Source organism: Haliotis cracherodii, unplaced genomic scaffold, assembly GCF_022045235.1.
Source record: "Haliotis cracherodii isolate W230 unplaced genomic scaffold, xgHalCrac1.p SCAF_17, whole genome shotgun sequence".
Taxonomy (NCBI): Eukaryota; Metazoa; Mollusca; class Gastropoda; order Lepetellida; family Haliotidae; genus Haliotis; species Haliotis cracherodii.
In genome coordinates this window covers 17,777,230-17,804,384 of record NW_027266272.1, presented here as the reverse complement: position 1 = coordinate 17,804,384, position 27,155 = coordinate 17,777,230, and the positions used below count along the sequence as shown (strand labels likewise).

Genomic DNA, 27,155 nt, shown 5'->3' with positions numbered 1-27,155 from the left:
GGATAGTAGACTTGACTGGTTTTGGTCATAGCTGTTGTATGGCATGAATATTATATTTGTGACGACAACACACTGAAATTCTGCAAGATGTTTGGGTGGTGGTTCTGAGTAAGTTCTTACGATTATAAAATATTAACCCCTTCCCACTTTACTTTAAAAAAAGAGGGATAATTCTTGGGTGGGGCCTTGTGCTTTTAACCCCTAAATTTGAAAAAAGGCCTACATTTTCAAACACAATTGGGCATTTTAACATTGTGCTGTATGGGTAGGTGTGAGTGTACCTCAGGGTGAATCCTGATTTATCTAGGATTCTTAACTAAGGGCCTGTCACAAGCAAATTGGGAAAAATAATTACTTTGTTCAAAATTGGGATTTTTTTAACAGTTAATATTTTCTTAAATTCAGAGGTATTTTGTGATTTCATTTAAAGCAATATCATGAAACAAAGCATACAAACTTGGTACTTATTACAACATTTTCAGTGGAATCAAACACAACAAATGATGCACACTGCAACAAATGGTTTAAATCTCAAATCTGCATGATTTACCATGTTTGGTTCCATTGGAAATGTGCTGGGTTCTTATCATTACGATGCAAACTTTATGGGGATTTTTGACTTTGTAATTTGCAGCGTTAGAAACTAACAGTTTTCGTCCACTAGTCCTTATAATGATAACATATAGCAAAACCCTTAAAAAGGGCAAATTTCTACAAGTCCTTATGATACCTTTACCATTGGGCAGTTTGACAAGGACTATAGGACTAGTGGACATTTCTAACGCTGATTTGTGTGGCTACTTCTGTTTAAAGTGTGTACAATTCGATAGTTTGGTAGCTTTATCCTGGTTTTCTTTGGTAGGCCTGCAGTCCATTCCATCATTACTGGTAGCAATTATCATCATAATGGTTCCATTCTCATCCATGTCATGTTGCTCATGCTTGTGTTTTGTGCCCCACTTTCTAGTGCAGTATGGTATGGCTCCTCCACAGTAACTGACAGAGCCGACTAACGGAGAAGTTTGAGTAAATAATGGTCTGAAAGAACAGTGTACAGGTGAAAGAGAGTTTGGGCGAGATCTTTTATTTACTTATTTGGTTTCTGATTCTACCTGAAAAATCCTGATTAGTAGGTGGATGGAATAACAATGAAATAAAAAAGACATTTCATATTTTTTTCTTCTCAATATGTTGCCATGTGTGCAACTGAAGCTCATCTTATAGAATAACATTAAATTGTAGCCTAATGTCATGCAGGTTAGTTTGTTTGTTTGTTGCTTAATGCAGCACTCAACAATATTCCAGCTATTTGATGGCAGTCTGTAAATAATGTCTGGACCAGACAACTCAGTGATTGACAGCATGAGTATCAAGCCATGCAATTGGGATACAATAACATGCATCTTCCAAGTCAGCGAGCCTGACCGCCCGATCCCGTTAGTCGCCTCTAACTACAAGCATAGTCGCCTTTTACAGCAAGCATGGGTTGCTGAAGACCCCGGATCTTATGGGTCTCTGATTTTATGTGAAAGATCCTGGTTGGTAGGTGGAGGGAATAACAATGAAACATAACAGACATTTCAGATTGTTTCTTGCTCAATATGTTGCCATGTGTGCTAGTTAAGCTTATCTCATAGAATAACATGTGAGTGAGTGAGTATGGTTTTACGCCGCTTTTAGCAATATTCCAGCAATATCACGGCGGGGGACACCAGAAATGGGCTTCACACATTGTACCCATGTCGGGAATCGAACCCGGGTCTTCGCCGTGACGAGCGAACGCTTTAACCACTAGGCTACCCGACCGCCCCGAATAACATGTAATTGTAGCCTATTGTCATGAAGGTATACATATTGTATATACCGTATTTGATGAATACATAATAAAAATAAATTTTTTTAAAGAAATCTGTTCAGGTGCTTAATTTCCTCTTTTCCTCTTATATATAATCATGCTAATAAGAGTCTACAAATTTCATAATGATTTGTTTGTCAAAGACTTGCATAAAATGTCAATTAAATCAAGTATTTGAATATGACCTTACACCAGATCGCTCACTCCCTTCTTCCTCATCATCATAATGTTCATGTCAGAAAAAAGAAACAACACATGCCATTCATAATGTTTAACAAAGTGTTCAAATTAGAATTACAGCTCTTCAGTATAATGAATCAGAAGGAATATTACAGAAAGTCCTTATCCATGACCAGCTGTCGAGATACGCATCACAGAAATAAGGAGAGGAATAATTATAGAACAATCACCTCCTTGTCCAACTCAAAAAACATTGTGACTATCAGCAGCAGTTCAAGCATTTTTACAAATCCTTATACTTCGATGATAAACATGAAATCTTCTAACTTCTGTTTCTCTTGCATTAATGTTTTGATTGGAGAACTGCGATAAATATAATGATCCCTCATGTGAGCAACAAACATGGCTCCAGTCTAATAATAAACTTGTCTAAGGCGGACAATTTGCCTCTAGCTATTTCATCCTTTGGCAATGATTGTAATGACACAGTGTTTGTGACCCAGCTTTTCAAAACCCATTTCTTGAATCTATCAGTCCGAAATACGACTCACTGAATTATGAATATTTTACATAAAAACTAAATTTTTTAAAATGTGACATGGATGAACATGATGAACAATTGAGAGCCATTTATTCACAGGGTTAGAAATTAACTTTTAGTTTCACTAGTCTGCAAAAATAATCTTACAGTCTTACAGAGATGCATAATTGTAAAAGTGGTAGTCCACAAGGAAATGTCACATGACATTACTTATGCATTGTTCATATCTGTTATTAGTCTTCATTTAATGTCGGGGCGGTCGGGTAGCCTAGTGGTTAAAGCGTTCGCTCGTCACGCCGAAGACCCGGGTTCGATTCCCGACATGGGTACAATGTGTGAAGCCCATTTCTGGTGTCCCCCCTCCCCCGTGATATTCCTGGAATATTGCTAAAAGCGGCGTAAAAACAATACTCAGTCAGTCAGTCAGTCATTTAATGTCATGAAACTTCAGTTTGGAAAATGATTGTTCCAGCGTTAGAAATTGGCACTAGTCCTGTAGTCCTTGCCAAACTGCCAAAAAGTTAAGGTATCATAAGGACGAGCAGAAATTTGTAATTTTTAAGGGTTTTGCTATATGTTACCATTGTAAGGACTAGTGGACTAAATATGTCACTTTCTACCCCTGTGTTCGTGAAAAGACGTTTTTATTTACCATACCAAGGTTCCAATCAATTACAAAATATATAAGAAAAGTTTGCTGTCAGCTTATCAATAGTTGCTGCAAAACGTGAGCCACCAAGTTTTTTTCAAGGCTAAAATAAGAACCATGTGTGATTTCACAGATTTAAAAAGACATTCTAAACTTTCAATAACGGAATTGCTCCATTTGTAAATCCAGAATACACTTTAAAAATATTGAAGTCCACACAACTAGTGCATTAGTCATACTGAGTTATGGACTAACCCTTACAACTATAACTGTACTATATTTTTTAAAAGCAAAAACAACCATGATGAATGATACAGTGTGCCACAAAACAAACAAATGGAACAATGTTCTCATTAAATATTGAATAAAAGTATATCATGTAAATTGTTTTGGCTGTTTTAATTGTATCCTCTGCCCAAACAATAAAGAACACATGTCAGATACGAATCAGTATGTTCAATATCAGTGTTAAACATTATCAGTAAATGGCTTTGTGTTTGACATGTTTGAACGAAAGGTATACTAGCTTCAACTACTAATCATGCTAATAGTACTATTATACATAGCTACATTATAATTATAATAATCAATACAAGCTTGAAAAGTTGTTTTTCAGTGTTCATATTGCTGGCTAATCAAAAAATCATTAACATTAAACACTAGGGCTGTTACGATTCACTCACATATTCGGTGAATCAAACCGATCCATTCATGAATTGAATTCATTATTCGTAGCCACTAGAATCGAATGTCTATGGATATGCAATAATTTTCATTTACTGTACTAAAATGTCCATAAGAACATATATGCATAGATGTCACTGGTCATTGTCGCATTTGAGCAGATACTAGTACCTGGATAAGTGAAGTATATTAAAGTTTAATATATTAATAATTAACAAACCATGTCAAATAATTTATTTTGTTATTGTTTCACTGAAAATAACATTTAATACATTTGTGAATAAATATTCGTATTCGTTACTCTATATTCGAGACACAAATCGTATTCGCCTTATAGTGCCCTAGTTCAAATGTAAAATAAAATTCTTGTTTATGGCAGATCAGGGTCTCAAATTAACCTGAAACACTTACTGTTTTGAAAAGTGATAACATAAAAGGAACCCTTCAAAAGTAGGGCTGTGTATTGGCAAAAGAAATTGTATGGCAATATATTGTGGTACAGGTATCTGTATTCCAATACTTAGGGTTAGAACTTAACACACAACCCACTAGCCCAGGGTTAGTACAAATTCCTTCAGGTTAGGACAAATTTCCCATTGTTTTAACATTACTATGATTACAAGGGCATCTTATCTTTACCAGGGCTAGTAAAGCTTAGAGTTTGGTTCTAACCCTGAATACGTATTACGATATATGTTCAAGCTAAAGAGTTTGACACTGATTGTACACGCAGATCTTATTTTCTACATACTGAAGTAAATATTACTCAGCATGGTCATTTGCCACCAGTTTGTTGTCATGAACACAGGAGAGATAATATCGGAGAAAAATCACTTTAGCATTTTTGCTGTTTAGTGTTATATCATTCAATTTCAAAGGGAAACACCATTTGTGAATGAATTTCACAAATTTATGAATGGAAAACAGAAAAAAATATGGCAATTTCTATTGTTTGAGAAGTGTATTACAGTATATTGAGGTATGGTCTTAAAGGCCAGCAATTCTTCTAGCCATCTGGATAGCTTTAACATAGATCCACTCATTTAGGCTAGTAGGCCAGTGTCAGGTTTGAATTCTTGCAGAGGCTTATTACCTGTACAAAAGGACTGAAACTACACTTAATTCAAAATACAATTCAGATTACGAGTGGCATGGGTTACTGATTCCTGAAAACACACAAACAACCTTTCATCTGACTTAATGAACAATATAGGTGTGCTGTCTTTCTATTTCTGATAACTAGCTTTGATTATGTAAAATGTATAAACATCAGGCTGTCAGTATTGGCCAGTGCTTATTGTATAAATCTGTAGAATTATTACATCACATGATATGAATTTGCGATAAAATACAATAATTATATTTATTTTATTGTACAAAAAGAAATTTGTAATATGTGAAAGTCTAATAATAAGTTTGTTTCATGCATGGTAAGCATGGTAAGCATGGTAAGCATGGTATTAAAGTGAAAACTGAATACTTGAGATGAATTTAACAACTGTAAACAGTTCACTTTCTCTTTGATTAAGATTACCAAAAATCTTAAGAGATTTCTGCATGTTTAAGGTCAGGTTTAAGGGCATTTTGACAGATTAAACCGTTATGATGGTGTCACCTTATTGTTCTAGTATTTAATTCTAAGCCAGGAATTCACTGGCCATTCAGAATGTGTATTTTATAGAAATGAAACAGATACAAATATATTATAAAAATCAAAGAGACAATATATATCAACAATAAAATGGTCTAAGTCAGAGAAATCACTTGAATTTGTTGACTCCGGAAGTAAAATCGACTCAACCTTTGGCGCTCGTTGATTCTACTTTTGAAATCAACAGATTCTCTTGATTTGTCTATTACAGGGGTCATCATGAGCCTTGAAATTTGTTCCATTGATGAATCCACACAAGTTTGCATGAAAGTAGTTACTTCCATAATAATAATTATCATAGGGTACTTATTAGTGAATGATAATAGGAGGTGAGGTGAGGTGAAAGGAGGTTTAACGTCGCGTCCAAGATTATTGCACTTATATAGCGACGTGCATGTACGTGTGTGTGTTTGTGTGGCTGCTTGTACTAGTCCGGACTGATGCCGATTTATAGTGCTAGCTCACTGAGATACCATGCCGCAGTTTAACATGAATACCCCACTCAGACACAGTATACTGACTCCGAGCTGACCAGTCCTTGCTTTAGCCCCTTAATACCGAGGGCCAGACAGGGTAACAACAAGTACCATCTTTTAACGTCTTTTGGTATGATGTGGTCGGGGGATAGAAACGCGGACCTTCCGCTCTCCGGGCGGACGCTGATGATAATAGGAACTAACATCTTACTCTGAGAGTAGAATACACCCAATTTGGGGTTACACCAAAGAGAACAGTGTCTTTACAGTGTCAATAATTGTAGAATTCATTAAAGTGCTACCTTGTCAACTTTTGCCAATCTCCAGTTTACTTCTGTATTATTTCAGTGTAGAAATACTTTTCACAGCATTACTTGTGACTGTAATTTTGACACGCAGACGGACATTCTCATTTGGGAAACAGTTGTTGGTGTTGACTAAATTGTTTTTTTGGTTTATGGAAACAAATGCAAAATAAAATGCTTGGTCAATCAAATGCCATGGAATCACTTTGAATTTATTCATAACAGGACCCAAAAAGAGTCTTTTATGCTAAGTCTAACAATATTGCATTGCAAGCACAACAACGTTAAAATACCTCTGAATTTAAGAAAAATATAAACTTGTAGAGTTGTAATAAATCCGTATTATAAATAGGAATAGCATCCCCCCCCCCCTAAAAAAAATATTAAAAAATTGCCTGGAATCCTAGTAGAATCCCTGTAGATGATGTAAAATCAAGATATATTCCAGGGTACATAGTCATGTGCCAAGGCGAAGCTTGTGTATTGGTTTCAATAATTAACGAGAGACAGTGGCATGGTGATTCTAATCACAATAACACTACACTTCAACATAGCTTCTCCAGTTCATTAAAATGCTTATATTTAATCTCTATTTCTTGCAGCATAGAGTGAAAAGATTTCATAAAAGTTAAAATATAAACTTAGAATATCAACTGCAAATAAGATCCTCCAGTTTACACAACAGATGCCGTCTCAAGCAAGCTAGCAGACGATAAGTCTAGACCGGTACCTTCATGCTGCAGGGATTCGTCTAAATTGATGATGCCGGTATCTCTGAAAAGCCGATTACTTACCGACAGCCACAAGAAACAGTTTGTAGACAATGCCCGTCGAGTTTCCATTTTCCTTTTCTCTCTCTCTTGACTCAGAAGACCTGTTGTACTTGCTTTTGCCATGCTTAAACGAACTACGATGATCGCCGGTAGATCCTTGCCGTCGATTCCCCGCCATCTTGAAACGTCAAATAATGTATATACTACTTTCCTTGCGCAATATTTTACAATCTAATCCATCAAACAGACATCATAAATATACAAGTATTAATTTGAATGTGACATTATCTCATTTCACTGTCACCAATAAATGCTACAATTTATATGTTGCATGAACAGCTATGAATGATACACTTTCAGCACAGCATAGCTCGTTCACTCGTCTCAAAGCAAGACATGCGTGGGTTACGCCCGAACACAACTATAACCGGTTTATTTGTTGACACAATAGCGTTGCCTGTCGCCTTTTCCGTGTTGAATGACTGCGTTGTAGGACAAGTCTTTCTGCCCCTGACCTAGCCACCTTAGCAGTGAGGATAACAATAAAACACAAAAATGCAATATATTTGCTGACTAGACTAAAGTTAGAACATATTAAGAAATATTATAATGGCAAAATCTAAATTAATAAATTTCAAATTTCATTAACACACTGAACACATATCATATTTGATCAATGAAAACCACAGTCCTGTATATAGATGGTGAGCTTAAGTTGGATTTGATGTATTTTGTTTTCAATCTCTTTTAATTATCACGGTATGCGTGCGTGCGTGCGTGCGTGCGTGTATGTATATGTGTGATGGCATCGATTATAAAGAGATTGACCATAAATATAATCAAATTTCAACTCTATCATCTATCATCCGTCCATGCATGCTTTAGGTACGAAACTATTAGAATATAATTTTGGTGGGGAAAAAAGTTAAAAGTTTAAAAGATAAAGTTCGTGGTTTATGCTGACAGCCTGAAATGTATTACATACGAGAGATACATTTTTCCAAAATTTAATTGCCCATAATTAAGGGTGCATATAACACACGAGTACGAATTATACGCAAATAAATAAGTGTTGTGTACATTGATCAATCGGAAGGGGTGCTAATTGGTATTGTTCACTAGCCAATATATTGGCAAATATCACCGTGGGAGCTTATCAGAGCGGGGCAAAATATTTAATGATAATGCTTGTTTAGGACTTCCGCCATGCCCAGAGAACATTTTCTGAAATCCCCTGTTTGTTAAATATCGTTGAATCTATAGGTTTCAATATCAATAAACACATACACACAAAAACGTGCGCACGCACGCACGTATATGAAACACATATGAAATTCACAAGATACTATAGTAATTACATGACGACACAAATTGTTCTCCTGTACATTCCTACATGTTTCAACTTTACCTTGTAGAACAAAGATCCTTTAGACTAACATTTTGCCTTTGAAATATTTTATAACACAATACTTTTTTCTCCTCTGTAATTAAAAAACAATCCAGACCCTGTGGTATAGAGCTGGCTAGACTTGCTTTCATATAAATCTAGATTGGTTTTGTTTGCATAGAATACACATATTCCACTGTTACGGTGCCGGACTGGGTATCCTTCTTATGGTAAAGGTAGCCTGCTCTTATTTCAGCATACAGAAAGCATCTATTTACCCCGGATATTATAGAGAATTAATGTAGACAGTGCCCAGTTTCCCAGCATGTATCAAACATGGACACGGAATGCGACTCATCTGTATTTAGAACCCACGCTTCTACTAAAGCGTATGATAACATGTACATACATATAGCTATTAAGTGCAAGAGAAAACCGAATATAGAATTTCTCTACAGGTTTCTGTCGTTCATCGTATGCGACAGATATAGACATTGCCAGCTAGTGTGTGTGATAGGTGTCAATTGGCACACAATAACAGTTTTAACACCTGTGGATTACCAAATATTGTTTGGACGTTTGGTGGCCGGGCAAGAATATCCGATGAATCTTAACAACACGCTAATGAGGATGTAACAGTGTTTTCAAATAGACAGGCGTTTATAGATAACAACTTCTTTATTATTCTGCAATAGCGACGTTTCGACATAGATCCGTATACCGTTGTCAATTATTACATTATAAAGTTGTTATTCATGAGCCTTTGTCTGCTAAACCATCCGTCATTTTTTAAGAAATACCTATCAAATAAGTGATAGTGTTTTGATGACTGTATATCGTATTGTGTATTTCATTCACGTTTCAACATGTATAATAGGATATTACCTTTTTTTGAAGCCGTTACATTAATTGGAATATTGATAAAAGCGGCGTAAAACGATACTCACTCACTCAATCTATTTTTGAATTATATTGAATGAGCCATCTTTCAAAGTGTCTAACAAAATACGTTATTTAAATCGAGTGAACGGTCTTCCTATGCTACTATGATGTAATACACTACATAAAAATGTGAATGTGTGTTTTTACTTTAAATGCCGACTGAAATGTGTACACATTATTTCATATATAATACACCGTATGGAAAATAGCATACCGTTCAATACGGAAATGTGAATGTAAATAAAATGCTTGTTGAGTGATTAAGAACAAGAAATGTATCACATTTGCTCTTTTATGAAAATAGTTGTTATAAATTGTCAAACCTATTGACATATATTAGAATATGATTAAAATCGGCTGTGTGCCGAGTGTTGCCATATATGGAAGTTTCCGGACAGTATCCTAGCGACGGTGTAGTTTACAGTCGTTCGGAAACATGGCGGCCTCCAGATGAAAACAAGCACCTGCTCTCCATGGTCGCTAAGTTTAGTTGGCAGTATTGTTAATCAAAAACACGACAACAGTTAGTTATATCTATTTCTCACGAGCGGGAGGCTGAGAACGAGTAAGAAGACACCATGGCAGAGGTTTTAGAGGCCGGACTTGTTTTATCCGACTCGAATTTTAGGGCAAGACCTAACTTTCGAACATATTTGTCTTCTGATGCCAGTTTGGGTGGCAATGCTGTCAGGCAAATTGAAGAAAAGAGAAGAATACGACAAATGAAATTTCCAAGCCTTAGGGGTAAGCGTGATTATGATTCGTTCCAGGAAAGCACAAAACAAAATGGAGCATTTAAGAAATGGAATGATGACGGAGACTTTCGAGCACCTGCGCCATTCAGAAGTTTTGATAACATCTTGGACCCTTGTTCTGGCTTTGTCAGTGTAGGAGGTGATGTTGACAGGAATACTGGACATACTCAAATAAGATCCCTTGTTCAGCTCAACGACACACCACATTCAGGGACACCGAAAGGGAAGAATTCGGACCGAGTCAGTGAGCCAGCAGCGCCTCCTGAACTTCGGAGATCTCATACATATGCACCCGGTGTTCCCACCTTGTGGAACAGCAGGAAAATATCGGATGCTTGGATTCGAGCTCAACTTGGAGGTAAACTGTTGTTTTTGTGGGAGCAGATATAACTGCAACCTTTAGGCATCACACATATGCATATTTGATTATTTCATGTACATGATTGTTCTTATAAGTTCCATCTTGTCCAAATAAATATTTGCGGTTGATGCCATTGGTCATGAAATGCCCTTTGTTACTCCGAGGTATGCATTTCTTGCTATTTGGAGTTATTTTTGTCTTATGTTAGAAATCAATTATCCACAACAAAGTGAGTGATTTCTAGAAGTCAGGTAGTTGACAAGTTATTTCTAACAAATAATTGTTTTAGAGTACAAAAACTCAGAATAATAAAAAACTGTCATTTATTTTACAAAATTGAAAAAAGCCACATCTTAAGCTGTTTTAATTTTATGCTGCATTTATTTTGTTAAAAGATATATAGTTTTTCCCACAAACTAACCTCTTAAAAGTTTGGATCGAAATTTGATGATTAACATTTTTTAAAGTGACCTAACATGAATATGACTGAATGATCTGCTGTTCTTTAGGATGGACGAGTGATTATGATACCAGGAAGACCCCCCCTGAAGTACTTCGGTCAAAGGTATTTATGACATGAAAAATAGACATGATTGGTCAAGTCATAATTTCTATGACTGAACTGCACTTTTATTTGAGAATCAAACAGATTTCAGTTTTAATTCATAAAAATTGTTACTCTAAAAACTGGGGGCACGGGTGGCCCAGTCGTCTAAGGCGCCGCGATTCGCTGTGCAGAGTTGCGTCCCTTGGGGACGCCAGAAACCCATGATTGTGGGTTCTAATCCCGGTTCGCCCTGATTATGTTTCTAGGTTTGTCAGCACCATAACAGTGCTAGTGGGTTTCACCAAAGTAGTAAACATGTGAGACCTGCATCACTTCGGGCTTTCCTCCCACATTAAGCTTACATGCCGTGATATAACTGGAATACTGTTAAAAGCGGTGTTAAACCCAACTCACTCACTACTCTAAAAACTGTATTTGATAAATATTTAGTTACATGTGATAAGTTGGACCTTTTGTCTCAGATTTGGACTCCAGTGAAGATCCGGGTTAGGCGACTATGCTTGTCGTAAAAGGCGACTAACGGGATTGGGTGGTCAGACTTGCTGACTTGGTAGATGCATGTCATTGTATCCCAATGTTGTGGATTGATGCTGATGATGTCAATTACTGGATTTTCTGGTCCAGACTCAACTTATGTACAGACTGCCGTGATATAGCTGGAATATTGCTGAGTGCGGCGTTAAACAACAAACAAACAAATAAACAAGCAAATCAGATTTTGATGGTGTTGATTGTTTTTCAGTCGATGTTTGTTGCCAAGCCTCCATCAGAGCTCAGTAAAGGAGGCAGAGACCACTTGGCTCTGAGGTACATGTACGGCTCTTCCACCCAGAGGTCAGTTAAACACAGGCTTTGGTTGTAGCTAGGCCATGCAGCGCATGTTTTTAGGTTGACAGATTTCAGAAATTGTTTTTAGCATTTGTCTTAAACAGAAAAAAGAAACAACATCAATCTTTTTTCTTATCACCCTTGGATCTGTCAGACTAAAATTTGTTGCCATTGAACGTTTATTAATTGTTTGATATTTGTTGTACTCTCAAGTAAGTGATAGAGTTGGATTTAATGCAATATTTTTATTCAGTTTATCTGATTTTTTAATCATGCTAATGTTGTTTTATTTTCTAATTTATACAATTGTTTGTTTTGTTTAAGATTTTAATAGTCACAAGGTCAGATATTAAAAATTTGGCTAAAAAACCCAAAACAAACAAATCATAACTCCTACACAACAGTTTGATGTCCTTTCACAGAGTGTGCAAAAAGGGTTTGAGGCTTATGTTGTGGCATTGTTTGGCAGATTGTAATGTTAATATATTGATTATCATCTGACCTTACCTGTCCAAAAGAATTCATACTCAGGCTTTGGCCTAGTAGCCAAACTGACAAACTGCTTGTGTCTTCAGAGGCTACGAGGAGATACCATGGGACTCCATGCTGGCCCCCAAAGTGTGGCAACCAGTCTCCACGATGGAGGAAAAACCAGACATGGTCTCACAGCGGTGGAGTTTAAAAAAGTACGACCCGGCAGCACAGGAGTGGCAGGTAGGGAATTTATATAACTTGTACTAGTGTTGTAGTGGTGGTTGTATTAGTGGTTGTATTAGTACAGCTTGTACTAGTGGTTGTATTAATGGTGTATTAGTACAACTTGTATTAATGGTTGTATTAGTACAACTTGTATTAATGGTTGTAGCAGTACAACTTGTATTAATGTTTGTACTAGTACAACTTGTAATGATGGTTGTATTAGTACAAATTGTATTAAAGGTTGTATCAGGTCAACTTGTATTAATGGTTGTATCAGGACAACTTGTATTGATGGTTTTATCAGTACAACTTGTATTAATGGTTGTATTAGTACAAAATTGTATTAATGGTTGTATAATTACAACTTGTTTTGATGGTTGTATTAGTACAAAATTGTATTACTGGTTGTATAAGTACAACTTGTATTGATGGTTGTATTAGTACAAGATGGTATTAATGGTTGTACCAGTACAACTTGTATTAATGGTTGTATATGTATAACTTGTATTGATGGTTGTATTAGTACAAGATGGTATTATTGGTTGTATCAGTACAACTTGTATTAATGATTGTATAAGTACAACTTGTATTACTGGTTGTATCAGTACAACTTGTATTGATGGTTGTATCAGTACAACTTGTATTAATTGTTGTATTAGTACAAGATAGTATTAATGGTGGTATCAGTACAACTTGTATTGATGATGTATTAGTACAACTTGTATTAATGGTTGTATCAGTACAACTTGTATTATTGGTTGTATCAATACAACTTGTATTGATGGTTGCATTAGTACAAGTTGTATTAACGGTTGTATTAGTACAAGTTGTATTAATGGTTGTATTAGCACAACTTGTATTAGTTGTATCAGTACAACTAGTATTAATGGTTGTATTAGTACAACTTGTATTAGTGGTTGTAATGTTTATAGTGTGACTTTGGCCATTTCAACCTTGCTTGCGCCTAATGTTTATTGTAATCCTACTGATGAAATCTTTTAGAGATCACACTTGGACCAATTTGATAACTTGCTTCACTGATTTTTGTCAAAAATATGTCTTAAAGGCAAGAGGAACAAAGGTTTAAGATTTAAAATTCAGTGACTAAATCATCACTGCACTGTGCCCAGGTTACCTGTATTTTCTTGTATATATAACATATGGCCATCTTTTGAGGGTTAATTTCTCTAGGTCAATGGGTGTAGACAGATCTGTGAAACAAGTAATTACATTGGTGTTGCCTTGATAAAAAAATACCCTTTCATAAAGTGATGTTATAAATATATATATTAAATTGTGCAATTAAACCAAGACTAGAATAATACGCCCTAAATGGTTCATATACTGGTTGTTGCTTTCCAATTATCTCCCTTGGTACAGTAAGGGAAACAAGTCGGTTAACATTATCACAGATGATAAAGTATGTAATTATATTTTTGCATATTTTGTTGCTAGGCAACTGGCCGAGGCTGGGACATGTTCCAGACGAGGAGAGGATATTACAAGGAGGAACCATATGTCTTGTAAGTATTCAACTTATGTTAGAGCATGCCCTCTTTTCAAAATCAGGGGCAGTTGGGAAGCATAGTGGTTAAAGCATTCGCTTGTCATGCTGAAGACCTGCGTTCGATTACCAACATGGGTACATTGTGTGAAGCCCATTTCATTATTAATCATTTACATCCACAGATACAAAACTAGAATATTGCTTACTGCGATGTTATAGAACATTCACTTATTCACAAGTCTACTTTAGTTGTTGAAAGCATTGTATTCATTTTCTTATAATAGTCATTGAGTTGGGCTTATGCCATATTGAAGAGTATCTCAGTGATATCACTGGGTGTCAGCTTGATGTGATAGGAAGGCATAAAATGTGCAACTGTTTTTTGTTAAACCCTCCAGCTCATTTAGGGAATGGGGCGGTTGAGTAGTCTAGTGGTTAAAGCATTTGCTTGTCACGCCGAAGACAGGGGTTTGATTCCCGACATGGGCACAATGTGTGAAGCCCATTTCTGGTGTCCCCCACCGTGATATTGCTGGAATATTGCTAAAAGCGGCGTCTCACTCACTCACTCACTCACTCACTCACTCACTCACTCACTCACTCACTCACTCACTCACACTTCAAAAACAAAAAAAACATATATGTTTTTTACCAACAGAAAAAGAGTTTGATGAACGTGTAACCCATATATAGGCCGACCCCTTTCTACAGAATCCTTTTTCTGTTAGAATTTGTTACGTTTAATCCCAGAAGAGTAACTTGATTGAAAAAAATACCAGCTTTTTGAAAACGATATTTTCATTAAGATCTGGTTGTCCTCTTGGGAAAACATGCTGGCTGTCCTAAGGATATAAAAAAAGTGTTTACATTGATGAGTGAGATAATGACCATGTTTGTTTGTTTGTTTGTGTAGCTGCAGCGCCAATCCCAGAGCTGACCAGATTCCATCCTACGGGTGAGTAATTCAACACAACGCTCTTGCATAGGGGTAGCCTAGTGGTTAATGCATTCGCTTGTCATGGGTACGATGTGTGAAGCCCATTTCTGGCTTAAAAAACATACTCGCTTGCTCGTTTACCTGGCATTATAACTCTCAGCCCAAGCCTTTCATAATTCATGGCTTACCGATTTGTGTATTTTCATGAAAATAAATAAATTTCTTTAGCTCAATACACGCATGGTTATGTTTTATTTGGCACCCTGTGGGGATTCCAGGTAAGACTAGGCCTCTAGCAACATGGCAGCCAGTACCATTGATTTCGACAGAGAAATTCAACATAGAAAATCTAAGTTACAATAATTATGAAAACCTACTGGAAATAAAACTTAAAGTCAGTGTAGAGAGTTGTTGTTATGTTTTCATTTGACATGTGAGGGATGTATCGTCATTGTGCCGCAAGGTACAAGAGGCTATTTCAGAAATATTGAAAACTATGTTTTCCACACAACTATTCATGTTCCGTTTTCTATTTCCACAGAGGCTGTGTTGGTGCCAAGAACTTGGAGGAAATAGATAATGCAAGGGAACCATTCCAGCCCTTCACCGTCAAGAGAGTCCCCATTCCTCGACCAGTAGACACGGGACAGTGAGTTGAACAGGAGTTTACCTTTGTTTCGACCTGTGAAGATCTGTGTAGAATAGGTCTTCAGCAACCAATGCTTGCCGTAACAGGTGACTATGCTTGTCGTAAGAGGCGACTAATGGTACCGAGTGGTCAGGCTTGCTGACTTGGTTGATGCATGTCATTGTATCCCTATTGTGTAGATTGGTGCTCATGATCTCAATCACTGGGTTGTCTGGTCCAGGCTCGATTTATTTACCACCGTCATATATCTGGAATATTGCGGAGTGTGGTGTTAAACAAAAACAACAACAACAACCTTAGTTTCTGTGGAATCACATGACATGTTTTCAGATTTGCAACTGTAGACATGAAGCATTATGTATTTAGGCCATACTAACTTCTTTTTTTTTATTTTCATTCATGACGCCCAATCACTTAACACCTAACCTCAAATTATTTTGTTGTACCTAAGTACTTGTCAGTCTCACAGTCCCTGAACCTTTATTACTTTCTCTTCCGCCCAGCCCTTACTGTAATTTTATAGTCCTAAATGAAGCAAGTCTAGTCTCACAGCTCACTGGGGCACCTTTTCAATTAAAATATAATTGCTTGTTTTTATTAAAGTTATATATTTTTAGAGACTGACCGTTAGTCTCCCCAAGTACCTATAGATGAAGAAGATCACTATCTTTCCCTATAAGACATTTATGTGGCTGTGTCATGTTTTGCTGACACCCCCTTTTATGTAATTTGTTTTTTATGCCCCTTCCTTGCCCTAATACATGAAACATTTACATGTGACCCCCCACCACACACACTCACACACATTGTATCCATGTTCAAATTTATGATTTTATATTTGAACAAATAGAACTGTCATCTTTGCATGACAAACTCCCGCCCAGCCTCTTCTACTAGGCTATAATAAGTTACTCCTATGAAGCAGTGTCTGTGTGTACTGAGAAGGGATCTTATCCTTCAATAACCAATGCCTCTTTTTAAATGTTTCCTCCTTTGCTCATTCATTCAGCGTTAGAAATTGGCACTAGTCCTATAGTCCTTGCCAAACTGCCCAATAGTAAAGGTATTGTAAGGACTAGTAGAAATTGGCCCTTTTAAGGGTTTTGCTATATGTTATCATTATAAGGACTAGTGGACTGAAACTGTTAGTTTCTACCCCAGCACCTGAAAGTCAGTTTCATGTACAATGCAAGACTTTATTGTGTCGAGCCCCATGATGTCATCACAGTTACTGTCAGCAAATCCTGACTCAAGGTGGGCTCATTTCGCAAAGTGGGTATCATTAGACCAGGCCATGCAGGCTAAAACTCAACTCACTCACTCACTCACTCACTCCTCTCTTGCAGTCGTCCAAACATTCCCTGCTACACCGGTTGCACCTTGTACCAGGGGACGTACAGCCCCGCCCACTCCCGGCAGGTGGCCAGTGCCGTGCCCACGACAAATGAAGTACACAAGTAAGTCGGAGCGACATACAGTTGTCTCCCTTCATCTTTATTACCCGAGTATGATGAAAGTAGGCAATTAAGTCTGTCCAAGGCATATATTTGTCTCCCTTTGTTTTGGTCAATATGCTCAAAGTTAAGTAATTGAAATGTTTATAATTGATCGATAACAAAGTATGCACAGACTTGAAATGGCCTTGAATTTGGCAGTGTGACCATGAAATGGCCTTAATTTTACTAAAAGGCCTTGATAACATCCACTTGGCCCATGTGGGGTTAAATGCCTTTGGTACCAATACCATGGTTTTGTGGTGTATAATTGCAATTATCATTGAAAGCAAAGGAACAGTTCTCAATCAATGAATAGGCCCGTGAAGATCCGGGGGTAGAATAAGTCTTCAGCAACCCATGCTTGCCGTAAAAGACAACAATGCTTGTCGTAAAAGGCAACTAACAGGATCAGGTGGTCAGACTCGCTAACTTGGTTCATGCATGTCATCGATCCCAATTGCGTGGATCGATGCTCATGTTGTCAATCCCTGGATTGTCTGGTCCAGACTCGCTTATTTACAGACTGACGTCATATTGCTGGAATATTGCTGAGAGCGGTGTTAAACAACAAACAAATAAACAATGAATAATATGCAGGTGTTTAGACTTGAATAAGATATTTGGATGTGCAAAGGGAGCCATTCAAACATTGAAATAATAAAGTGAGAATTTTCTGAATACTCTCTCTGAAATCTTGGGTCTTACTTATTACTTTGTTTCAGTCCTAAGCCAGTGTCCCCCAACAAGTCGGAGTTCAAGCGAAACTCCCACATGTCGAAGATGGTGACGACGGTGCCGCCCTGTAACCCCTTCAACAGCATGGAGAATGAGATGGTCACTGTCAGTTAAGGGGTTAAAGATGTGACCAACATTTTGCACATTCACGACATAACTACCGTATTCGACGTAATAAGCGCTTCGCTCTAATAAGCGCACATGGCGATATTTGCTAATATATTGGCAAGTGAACAATCCCAATTATCACTTCATCCGATTGATCAATGTACACAAGACTTATTTATTCATGTATAATGTGCACTCGTGTGTTATATGCACCCTAAATATTGGCAATTTAATTCTGGAAAATATATCTGTCGTGTATAATACACACAGACTTTTCTTTTATATCTTTTAAGGCTGTCAGCCTAAACCATGAAATTTACGATCTTTCAACTCTGTTCTTTTCAACAAACTTTTATTCTAATAAGAGCCCCCAATTTCTAATTTTGAGAACGCCCTGGTCGCTTATTACGTCGAATACGGTATATCAAACCAGTTCTCTTGCAACTCAGGTACCATCCCAGCTCCTCTAATATTGCTATTATGAAGACTGTGTGTAAATCAGGCGACTATCTTGGCAGGCTGATCTCCAAATCTCATTACCGGTAACATGCGGACCCTGTTCCACAAAGGATCTTAGTACTACAATTGTCGTAAGTCTATGTTAAAGTATGAGAGATACGATCGCCTTATCGCTAAGATTGCTTTGTGGAAGGAGGTTCGATCTTTATCAGCTCTAACCAACTTTCAACCGAATGATTCAGCTTTTGAAAGCCATGTGTTCTAGTGTCTCCTGCTGTAATATTACTGGAATATTGCTATAAACGGTGAAAAGCCATACTCACTCACTCACTCACTGGGGATTGAACTTGGTGGGTTTCAGTCCAGACTTTGCTAGGGTTCAATCTCATTAAAATCCGAGTTTAGTTCTCACTACCGCTAAACAAAGATCTGAGGACATCCCATTTGGGGTCACGTCAGAACGACCTTTCATCCGACCAATCAGAGCGTCGCTTACCAGATCATGAAAGTGACAGTCGGAATGTGATTTCTAATCATGCAGCCTCGAAAACCTTAAATCGGGATATTCCGAACAATAGTTACGGGCTTAACGACTGAATCTTTACAATCTAGACCATATATTAGCCATTCGAGAATCTTCTTTTGTTCAGGTTTCAAATTTTTAATCGAGAATATGTCAAAATATGTTTCGAAGCATAGTCACCAATTTTTACATTAGTGCCGTAAAGCACAAGAAAGCTGCCTTCTGATTGGCTAATGTCGAATTCTTATCAGTAATTCCATTGGTCGGTCAGAGATTGCGAAAGGTTTGGTCTGACGTGAGCCATAATGGGATGTCCTCAGATCTTTGTTTAGCGGCAGCGAGAACTAAGATCTGATTTTAATGAGATTGGCTAGGGTTAAACTTTAGGAGATAAGGGTTGTGGGTGATTAGACAGTGTAGTTGTCCTCGAAATGGATGGTTTGTAAAATGGCCACGATAACTGAGACGCCTTGGTCGTTAAGGAAAGAGTTCTCGCACATTTTGTGAGCCCAATAAAAATGGCGGGGGTATCCGGTGTAATGCATTCTTTCAGATGGTTTTAACCCAGTGGGAGTTATTGATACAATACACTTTTCCCTGTCTGAGAATCCCTGAGAATCTTTTGTTTGTGAGTAGATTCCAGATTATTTGGTCTGATTATGTGTGAGACCTGCATCACTTCAGGCTTTCTTCCACATCAGCTGACAAGCTGTGATATAATTGTGATAGTCTTTAAATTGACACACCGTGATATAACTGTAATACTGTTCAAAGCTGGGCTAAATCATACTTGCTCAGTCATAGGTTTTAACCTGCTGATGAATGAGAAACATGAGGAACATTGCTAATGAAACAAAACAATGCAATATCCGGGATGCCTATTTCAAATAATATCGGGGGAGTTTTAATTAAAAGTATTATAAATACTGTATTCGACGTAAAAAGCGCCCACGGTGATATTTGCTAATATATTGACAAGTGAACAATCCCAATTAGCACCCCTTCCGATTGATTAACATGCACAAGATTTAAATTTATTCGTGTTTAATATGCACTCGTGTTATAGGCACCCTTAATTATGGGCAATTAAATTCTGGAAAAATATATCTGTCGGATATAAACATTTCAGGCTATAAGCATAAACCACGAAATTAACTATCTTTCAACATTGTTTTTTACGCCAAAATAATGTGCTAATAAGAGCCCCCTATTTCTAATTTTGAGAGTGGCCTGGGCGCTTATTATGTAGAATACGGTACTCCTGATCAATAATGGGTTATTTTCTAATTTATATCTATGCACACAACAAATAACATTTTTTTACAATTCCCATTTTGTAGGACAATACAGTCAGCGCTACAGAGAAAAACATTCATGATATATTAGACTGTTTGCCTTGAATATATATTTGTTATTTTCTGTGAAAGGCTCGTGATATATACAAATGCAATGCAGCCTTGTGCATCGCTTTACAGTATTATATATAGTCTGCTTGTGTTCATATTAGCATGTGCTGTTACAAGGAAATATGTTTTGATGTAAGATACAATTTTAAAACTATTTACAAGCTTATTTCAATACAAAATTGTATACCTCCAAACAAATAATCGACAGTTCAATATGAGGGTTCCAGTCCCCTTATGGTATGCCGGATGCCAATCCCTGTGGTATGCCGGATGCCAAGCCCTGTGGTATGCCGGATGCCCAGCCTGTGGTATGACAAATGCCAATCCCTGTTGTATACCGGATGCCGAGCCTGTGGTATGCCGGATGCCCAGCTTGTGGTATGACAAATGACGATCCCTGTTGTATGCCGGATGCCGAGCCTGTGTATGCCGGATGCCGAGCTCTGTGGTATGCTGCCCATCCTGTGGTATGACAAATGCTGATTCTTGTGGTATGCCGGATGCCGAGCCTGTGGTATGCCGGGTGCCGAGCCTGTGGTATGTCGGATGCTGAGCTCTGTGGTATGCCGGATGCCAAGCCCTGAGGTATGTCGGATGCCGAGCCTGTGGTATGTCGGATGCCGAGCCTCTGGTATGTCGGATGCCGAGCCTCTGGTATGTCGGATGCCGAGCTCTGTGGTATGCCAGATGCCGAGCCTGTGGTATGTCGGATGCCAAGAATGTGGTATGCTGGATGCTGTGTCTACACACTATACCAAGTAACCTTTTCCCTATTCAGAGCATTGAATGTAAAAATAATAAACATAAATACTTGAGAATGTGTTTGTACTTACTTCGCCTTACTTTTCTATCTCTGTGTCCCTTGGGCACGCCAGACACCTATGATTGTGGGTTCGAATCCCGGTTTGCCCTGATTATGTTTCTAGGTTTGTCAGCACCATACCCGTGTTCGTGGGTTTCACCGAAGTGGTAAACGTCTGAGACCTGCATCAGTTCGGGCTTTCCTCCCACATGAAGCTGACACGCCGTGATATAACTGGAATACTGTTAAAAGCGGCGTTCAACCCAACTCACTCACTCACTCGCTACTTTTCTTCCTTGTAATATACTGACAAGGTTATAAACTCCAGTTTATTGTCTCTAAAGATGACATACAAATTTTATTTTTAAGAACTTATTAATTTAGCATAGACCTGTGTGTTTCTATTCATATTCACCCGTGTGTTTCTATTCATATTCACCAAAGACTGTGATATTCACTGTACATGTATTTACTGTAAATATTTATTAGTTATATTAACCGATTGTGCAATTTGTGGATGTTTGTACATATTTTGTTTGAACCCGCACATTTCTATGTCTGGGAATATCTGATGTACTGCCTGTGTTAATATCAAGCTTTGATGGTGATAATGCTTTTTTGTAATCCATCCAATCAAATGCTTTGCACAGAAATTTGCTTGCCCATGAAACTGATTTCTACATATAGAGTTATTTTAGGGTTGTAGTGTCTGAAATATTTGAGTAAATGATTGTCTGGATATATTTGTTGTATTCATTGTCAATGCTTCACTGGATTGTATTTATTGCATCTTTGATTATAAACACACTCAATATATCATATTTGAGGTACTGACAATGTGTAGAATTCAACGTGATGTTTTTGTCAAAACAAGACAATTTTTAGTGATTTACCATTTTTTGACAAATTTTTAATAAAGAGTGATTTGGAATGCGAATGGCCCACATGTCTTCTATCAATGTGAGAAATCTAAGCTAACTCTGAAACAGTTTGTGAATCATCCTCACTTATCCAGGGTACTTTATCTCCATCTAGTACTTTAAGTACCCTGGACCCATTGGCTGCCATAGCTTTGTTTAAGGACGTCACCACATCCAACACTCCCATTTCTAATTTTGCTCAGAAATGTTCTTGCTCATTAGAGTTACATGATTGGATGGCTATATTAAGCATGCTGCTGACTGAAATGGGCTCAAGATGGAGTCGTAGCGGCTAACGGTTATGAAAAAATATATACAGGTATATTTCTATTTAATTCTATCGATGTTATGGAATCTTAAAGTTTCAAGTGTAATCAAGGACTTATTAAGGACTTTGTGCACCCAATTTATCTACTTGTGTGTATTTTAAACATATTCATATTTATTGTTAAAGTAACAAAATGTTTCTGACATCTCCACGCTGTGTACTCAGTCTTCAGAGCTGGTTTTGCTGTAGGACTACACCTGAGTGCTAAAATAATGGTGTGAACGTTCTTTGGTACCATTCATCACCACTAAAAGTCTGGTGTCTCCATTTGCTTTGGCATGAGTTGCTCACAAAAAGTTTGGTACATCACATCTTGAGAGAAGCGTTGAGGACTCCGCAATGTTCCAGCTATAGGACAGCAGTCTTTAAATAATCATGTCTGGACTAGACAATCAAGTGATTGATATCATGAGCATCAATCATCCCAACTGGAAAATGATGATGCATCAACCAAGTCAACCTGACCACCTGATCCATTTAGAGCCTCTTCCAACCAGGATAGGCTGCTGGGGACCAATATCCTAACTCGGAATCCACATTGGGGATGCAAAGAAAGGTTTGGGGGTGCAAGAGGTGTGATCCCCTTTTTTCACAGACACCTTACATGTCAACCTGTCATGTGTTTTTGTTGTTTTATGACTCGTGTAGAGTCCCCCCCCTCGAACTGTCCTCCCTGACCTTTTTCCAAATCCTTGAAGCGCCTCTTATGATGTGTGATATTATCTGTGAATACCTTGTTATCAGTATTATTTTGATACGCTGTACCCCTTGCTGACTTACACCATGTTTTTGATTGGCATTTACTTCTAGATACGCTGTGATTGCTGCACCTCCCTATCAGTATTAGGAGCTCAGAGGGGGGCTTGTATTACAATATCTGCTTTTTGTGTTATTGAATGATTGTGGTTGAATTTGAACAATAAACTTTATACATATGAAACGTGTTTCTTGTTGGGTTCCTTGCTCAGACTAGCCTGTGCAGAGGGTGCTGATGCCGAGTATGCCGGATGCTGAGCCGTGTTAAGTGGTATTCCGGTTGCCGCAGTGCTGAAAACAGATGAGAGTCCAGTTATGTGGTATTCCTGAAGCTGCAGGGCAGTCAGTTGAATACAAGCCCAGTTAAGTGGTATTCCTGATGTTGCTGTTAAGTATGCAGTAGACAATCTGAATATTTTTTTAATCTGAGTATATGCTCTTGAGACCGTAGGAGAGCCTATCCTAGTTTATACTTTCTTTGAAATTGAAAACCAAACATAGTGTGCTGGCAGTAAAATTATCTGAGAGAGGATTTTGATATTTTGACCCCTCCCACGTCAGTCAGTCAAATGCCAAGCCCTGTTAAGTGGTATTCCTGAAGCCTCACGGCAGTCAGTCGAGAGACACGCACTAGCCGACTGGTGGACAGTCAGATCTCTGCCAGCACACACAATGACACACAGTTGCCACCTGATAGACAGTCAGATCTGTGACAGCACACACAATAACACACAGTTGCAACCTGATAGACAGTCAGATCTCTGCCAGCACACACAATGACACACAGCTGCCTCCTGGTAGACAGTCAGATCTGTGACAGCACACACAATAACACACAGTTGTAACCTGATAGACAGTCAGATCTGTGCCAGCACACACAATGACACACAGTTGCCACCTGATAGACAGTCAGATCTCTGCCAGCACACACAATGACACACAGTTGCCGCCTGGTAGACAGTCAGATCTCTGCCAGCACCCACAATGACAGACAGTTGCCGCCTGGTAGACAGTCAGATCTCTGCCAGCACACACAATGACACACAGTTGCCGACTGGTTGACAGTCAGATCTCTGCCAGCACACACAATGACACACAGTTGCCACCTGATAGACAGTCAGATCTCTGCCAGCACACACAATGACACACAGTTACCACCTGATAGACAGTCAGATCTCTGCCAGCACACACAATGACACACAGTTGCCGACTGGTTGACAGTCAGATCTCTGCCAGCACACACAATGACACACAGTTACCACCTGATAGACATTCAGATCTCTGCCAGCACACACAATGACACACAGTTGCCAGCTGGTGGACAGTCAGACACACACAATGACACACATGTACAGTTGCAACATGGTTGACCTTGGAAAGAGGTGGCCGTGATGTTTTCGTGTTAGTGGCGCGTTAGTGTTTTGACTTGCATCTAATCTTGGAAATAAAAACATTTTGCAGAGAAAACAGTAGTTAAATTATCTTAATATAATATAATAAAAAGAAGCCCAGAGACTTGACAACTATTATAGACTTACTTTGGATATGTTGGATATAATTCTTTCAGGGTCTGTTCAAGGAGGTTTTTTTCGTACTTTTGAATTTGCAAAAAAACATAATGGTAAATTAAAATTGATTGAAATGGAATCTTAGGCGTATTTTAAGCTAAGGACTTATTTCTGGGGGAAATATTGGTCCTAGGGGGTGACAAAACCCTTATTAGGGCCTGGGCCCACTTGCACAGAGCTAACTTAGAGCTAAGATTATCGTAAGTCTATGTTAAAGTATGGGAATTACGATCATCTTAGCGCTAAGATAGCTTTGTGCAAGTGAGCCCTGGACTTAAAGATGTGAATTCCCAGTAACTGGCTGCAAACCGGGTGGATATATATATATGGAAATATATTACTAAGAAGTAAAGAAGTGAGAGGCCGTTGTCTCACGAACCTAGGCTCGTATGTAAGGGACATGACTGCTTGAATGTTGCTTCAACATAAGTTTAAAGTTCTCGTTAAATCTCCGAAGTCGCTCAGTCAGTGTTGGAGTTACTTCGAAGTTACTTCGTGGAGCTACTATGGGGTTACTTGGTCAGGCCAGTCTATGGAAGCCCGTATCAAACCAAAGGTTTGAGGGACACATGTGGCCTTCTGGTGTCTCAGTTCTCTGTATAGAGTTACTTCCCTTAAGTGTGCCAGGATGCTATGAACGTAGTTCGAATGCAAGATTATTATTGCTTGTTGTATGTTTGTTTTTTACTGTCGCGGGCAACAGTGTTCCAGCTTTATGAAGGATGCGTGTAAATACTAAGTCTGAATAGACACGGGCGGTCGGGTAGCCTAGTGGTTAAAGCGTTCACTCGTCACGCTGAAGACCCGGGTTCGATTCCCGACATGGGTACAATGTGTGAAGCCCATTTCTGGTGACCCCCGCCGTGATATTGCTGGAATATTGCTAAAAGCGGCGTAAAGCCATATTCACTCACTCACTGAATAGACCAAAGTGGTAAAGACCCAAGACCTGCATCACACTGGGATTTCCTCCCACACTAAGGTGATATTCTGGGATATACCAGGACTACAGTTCCAAGCGGCGTTAAAACAAACTCATCTGTTTACTATGATCATAAAAAACAAAGCATAAACAATATTCTAATTGAAGGTCCAATCATACATACAATCAAGTAACACCACACCTCGGTTCTGGCTGAGTTATTTAACCAATAAATCCTTATCCATAACAGCCCGTATACAATACCGACTGTGTTGATATGTGTATATATATATTGTGTTGATCTAATTAGTGCCACGCAGGCGTTCTATCTCCTCACAGCTGTGTTTTGTTCACAGTAAGAAGCACTGTTCAGCGTTTGCTCTACACAACACCTGCATTATTGGTTTATATACCAATGTAATAAACATTTCTACATTTGTGTAAATATATTTAGAAAAGGGAGACGGTAAATGCCGGTAGATCTCATCGCAAACGCAGGTAATGTACGCACTATATTTTTGCTGCAAGACCATTGGATGATATTATGATATATAACAATTCTTAGTCAGAGCTACTTCGTTAGGATTCCTTATGGTGAGTGAGTATGGCTTTACGCCACTTTTAGCAATATTGCAGCAATATCACGACGGGGGACACCAGAAATGGGCTTCACACATTGTACCCATGTCGGGAATCGAACCCGGGTCTTTCCGTGACGAGCAAACGCTTTAACCAATAGGCTACCCGACCGCCCCGATTCATTATAGGAAAGGGAAGGGCGAGATAAGGTTGGAAGGTTGGGGCATCTAAACGTTCGTGGTATTAAAGGGAAACTATATGTCATTGAAGCTGTACTTCGACATTGTAATTTGCAAATCTGAATCATGTTTACACACAGGTATACATGACAGCGAGATAGTTATTCCTGGTTTTCAGGTGCCATTTAGAAAAGACGTCAACTCGAGGGGTGGCGTAGCCATGTACGTTAGAGATAATATGTATGTCAAATATATGGATCAGCATCTTATAGTTTGGCTAGAGGCGATATAGGTACTTGCTAAATGCAAAATTTATTTTTTAAGTTATTTAGGGTTATTTGGTAAATTTAATCGGTAGTGTTTATCATGCAGAGTGAAGCGTATTGGGAACTAATTAATCAATCAATAGGAAACGCAGTTGATATGAATACGTACACTGTATTATTATCCTCATCGGGAGATGTGAACACAATTACTGATGAACTTACATTTCGAATTTATCAGTCTATGACAAACGTATTCCTGATAAACTTGTTACCATACGATCAAAGGATCCACTGTGGATCAGTAATGAAATACGTTCCTTAATAAGAAAACGAAATCGCCAACATAAGGAAGATAATAAAA

General features: G+C 38.2%; 2 protein-coding genes across 2 annotated transcripts in view; one reads left to right on the top strand and one right to left on the bottom strand.

Annotated features, from left to right (window-relative positions):
• Window positions 1-7,489, bottom strand: part of LOC139464929 (protein C-mannosyl-transferase DPY19L1-like) — a 48,879-nt gene extending 41,390 nt beyond the window's left edge. The window contains exon 1 of the mRNA XM_071246530.1: window positions 7,136-7,489. Within this exon, the coding sequence (XP_071102631.1) occupies window positions 7,136-7,292 (157 nt within the window). The 5' untranslated portion in view covers window positions 7,293-7,489. The remainder of the gene's footprint in view (window positions 1-7,135) is intronic.
• Window positions 7,490-9,895: 2,406 nt separating this feature from the next.
• On the top strand, window positions 9,896-18,925 carry LOC139464478 (protein SPMIP7-like). Its single transcript, XM_071246005.1, has 9 exons — window positions 9,896-10,556; window positions 11,069-11,124; window positions 11,870-11,961; window positions 12,531-12,669; window positions 14,110-14,177; window positions 15,075-15,116; window positions 15,640-15,747; window positions 17,094-17,204; window positions 17,966-18,925. Exons 1-9 carry the CDS (start codon window positions 10,022-10,024, stop codon window positions 18,090-18,092), a joined length of 1,278 nt encoding a protein of 425 aa, XP_071102106.1. The 5' UTR covers window positions 9,896-10,021; the 3' UTR covers window positions 18,093-18,925.
• Window positions 18,926-27,155: the final 8,230 nt, after the last annotated feature.

Bases quoted from the DNA above. Each gene is read 5' to 3' on its own strand.
- LOC139464478 (XM_071246005.1), top strand. From the start codon at position 10,022: ATGGCAGAGGTTTTAGAGGCCGGACTTGTTTTATCCGACTCGAATTTT. The intron at 12,670-14,109 runs GTAGGGAATTTA...TTTTGTTGCTAG, and splicing joins CGGCAGCACAGGAGTGGCAG to GCAACTGGCCGAGGCTGGGA. The intron at 15,748-17,093 runs GTGAGTTGAACA...CCTCTCTTGCAG, and splicing joins CGACCAGTAGACACGGGACA to TCGTCCAAACATTCCCTGCT.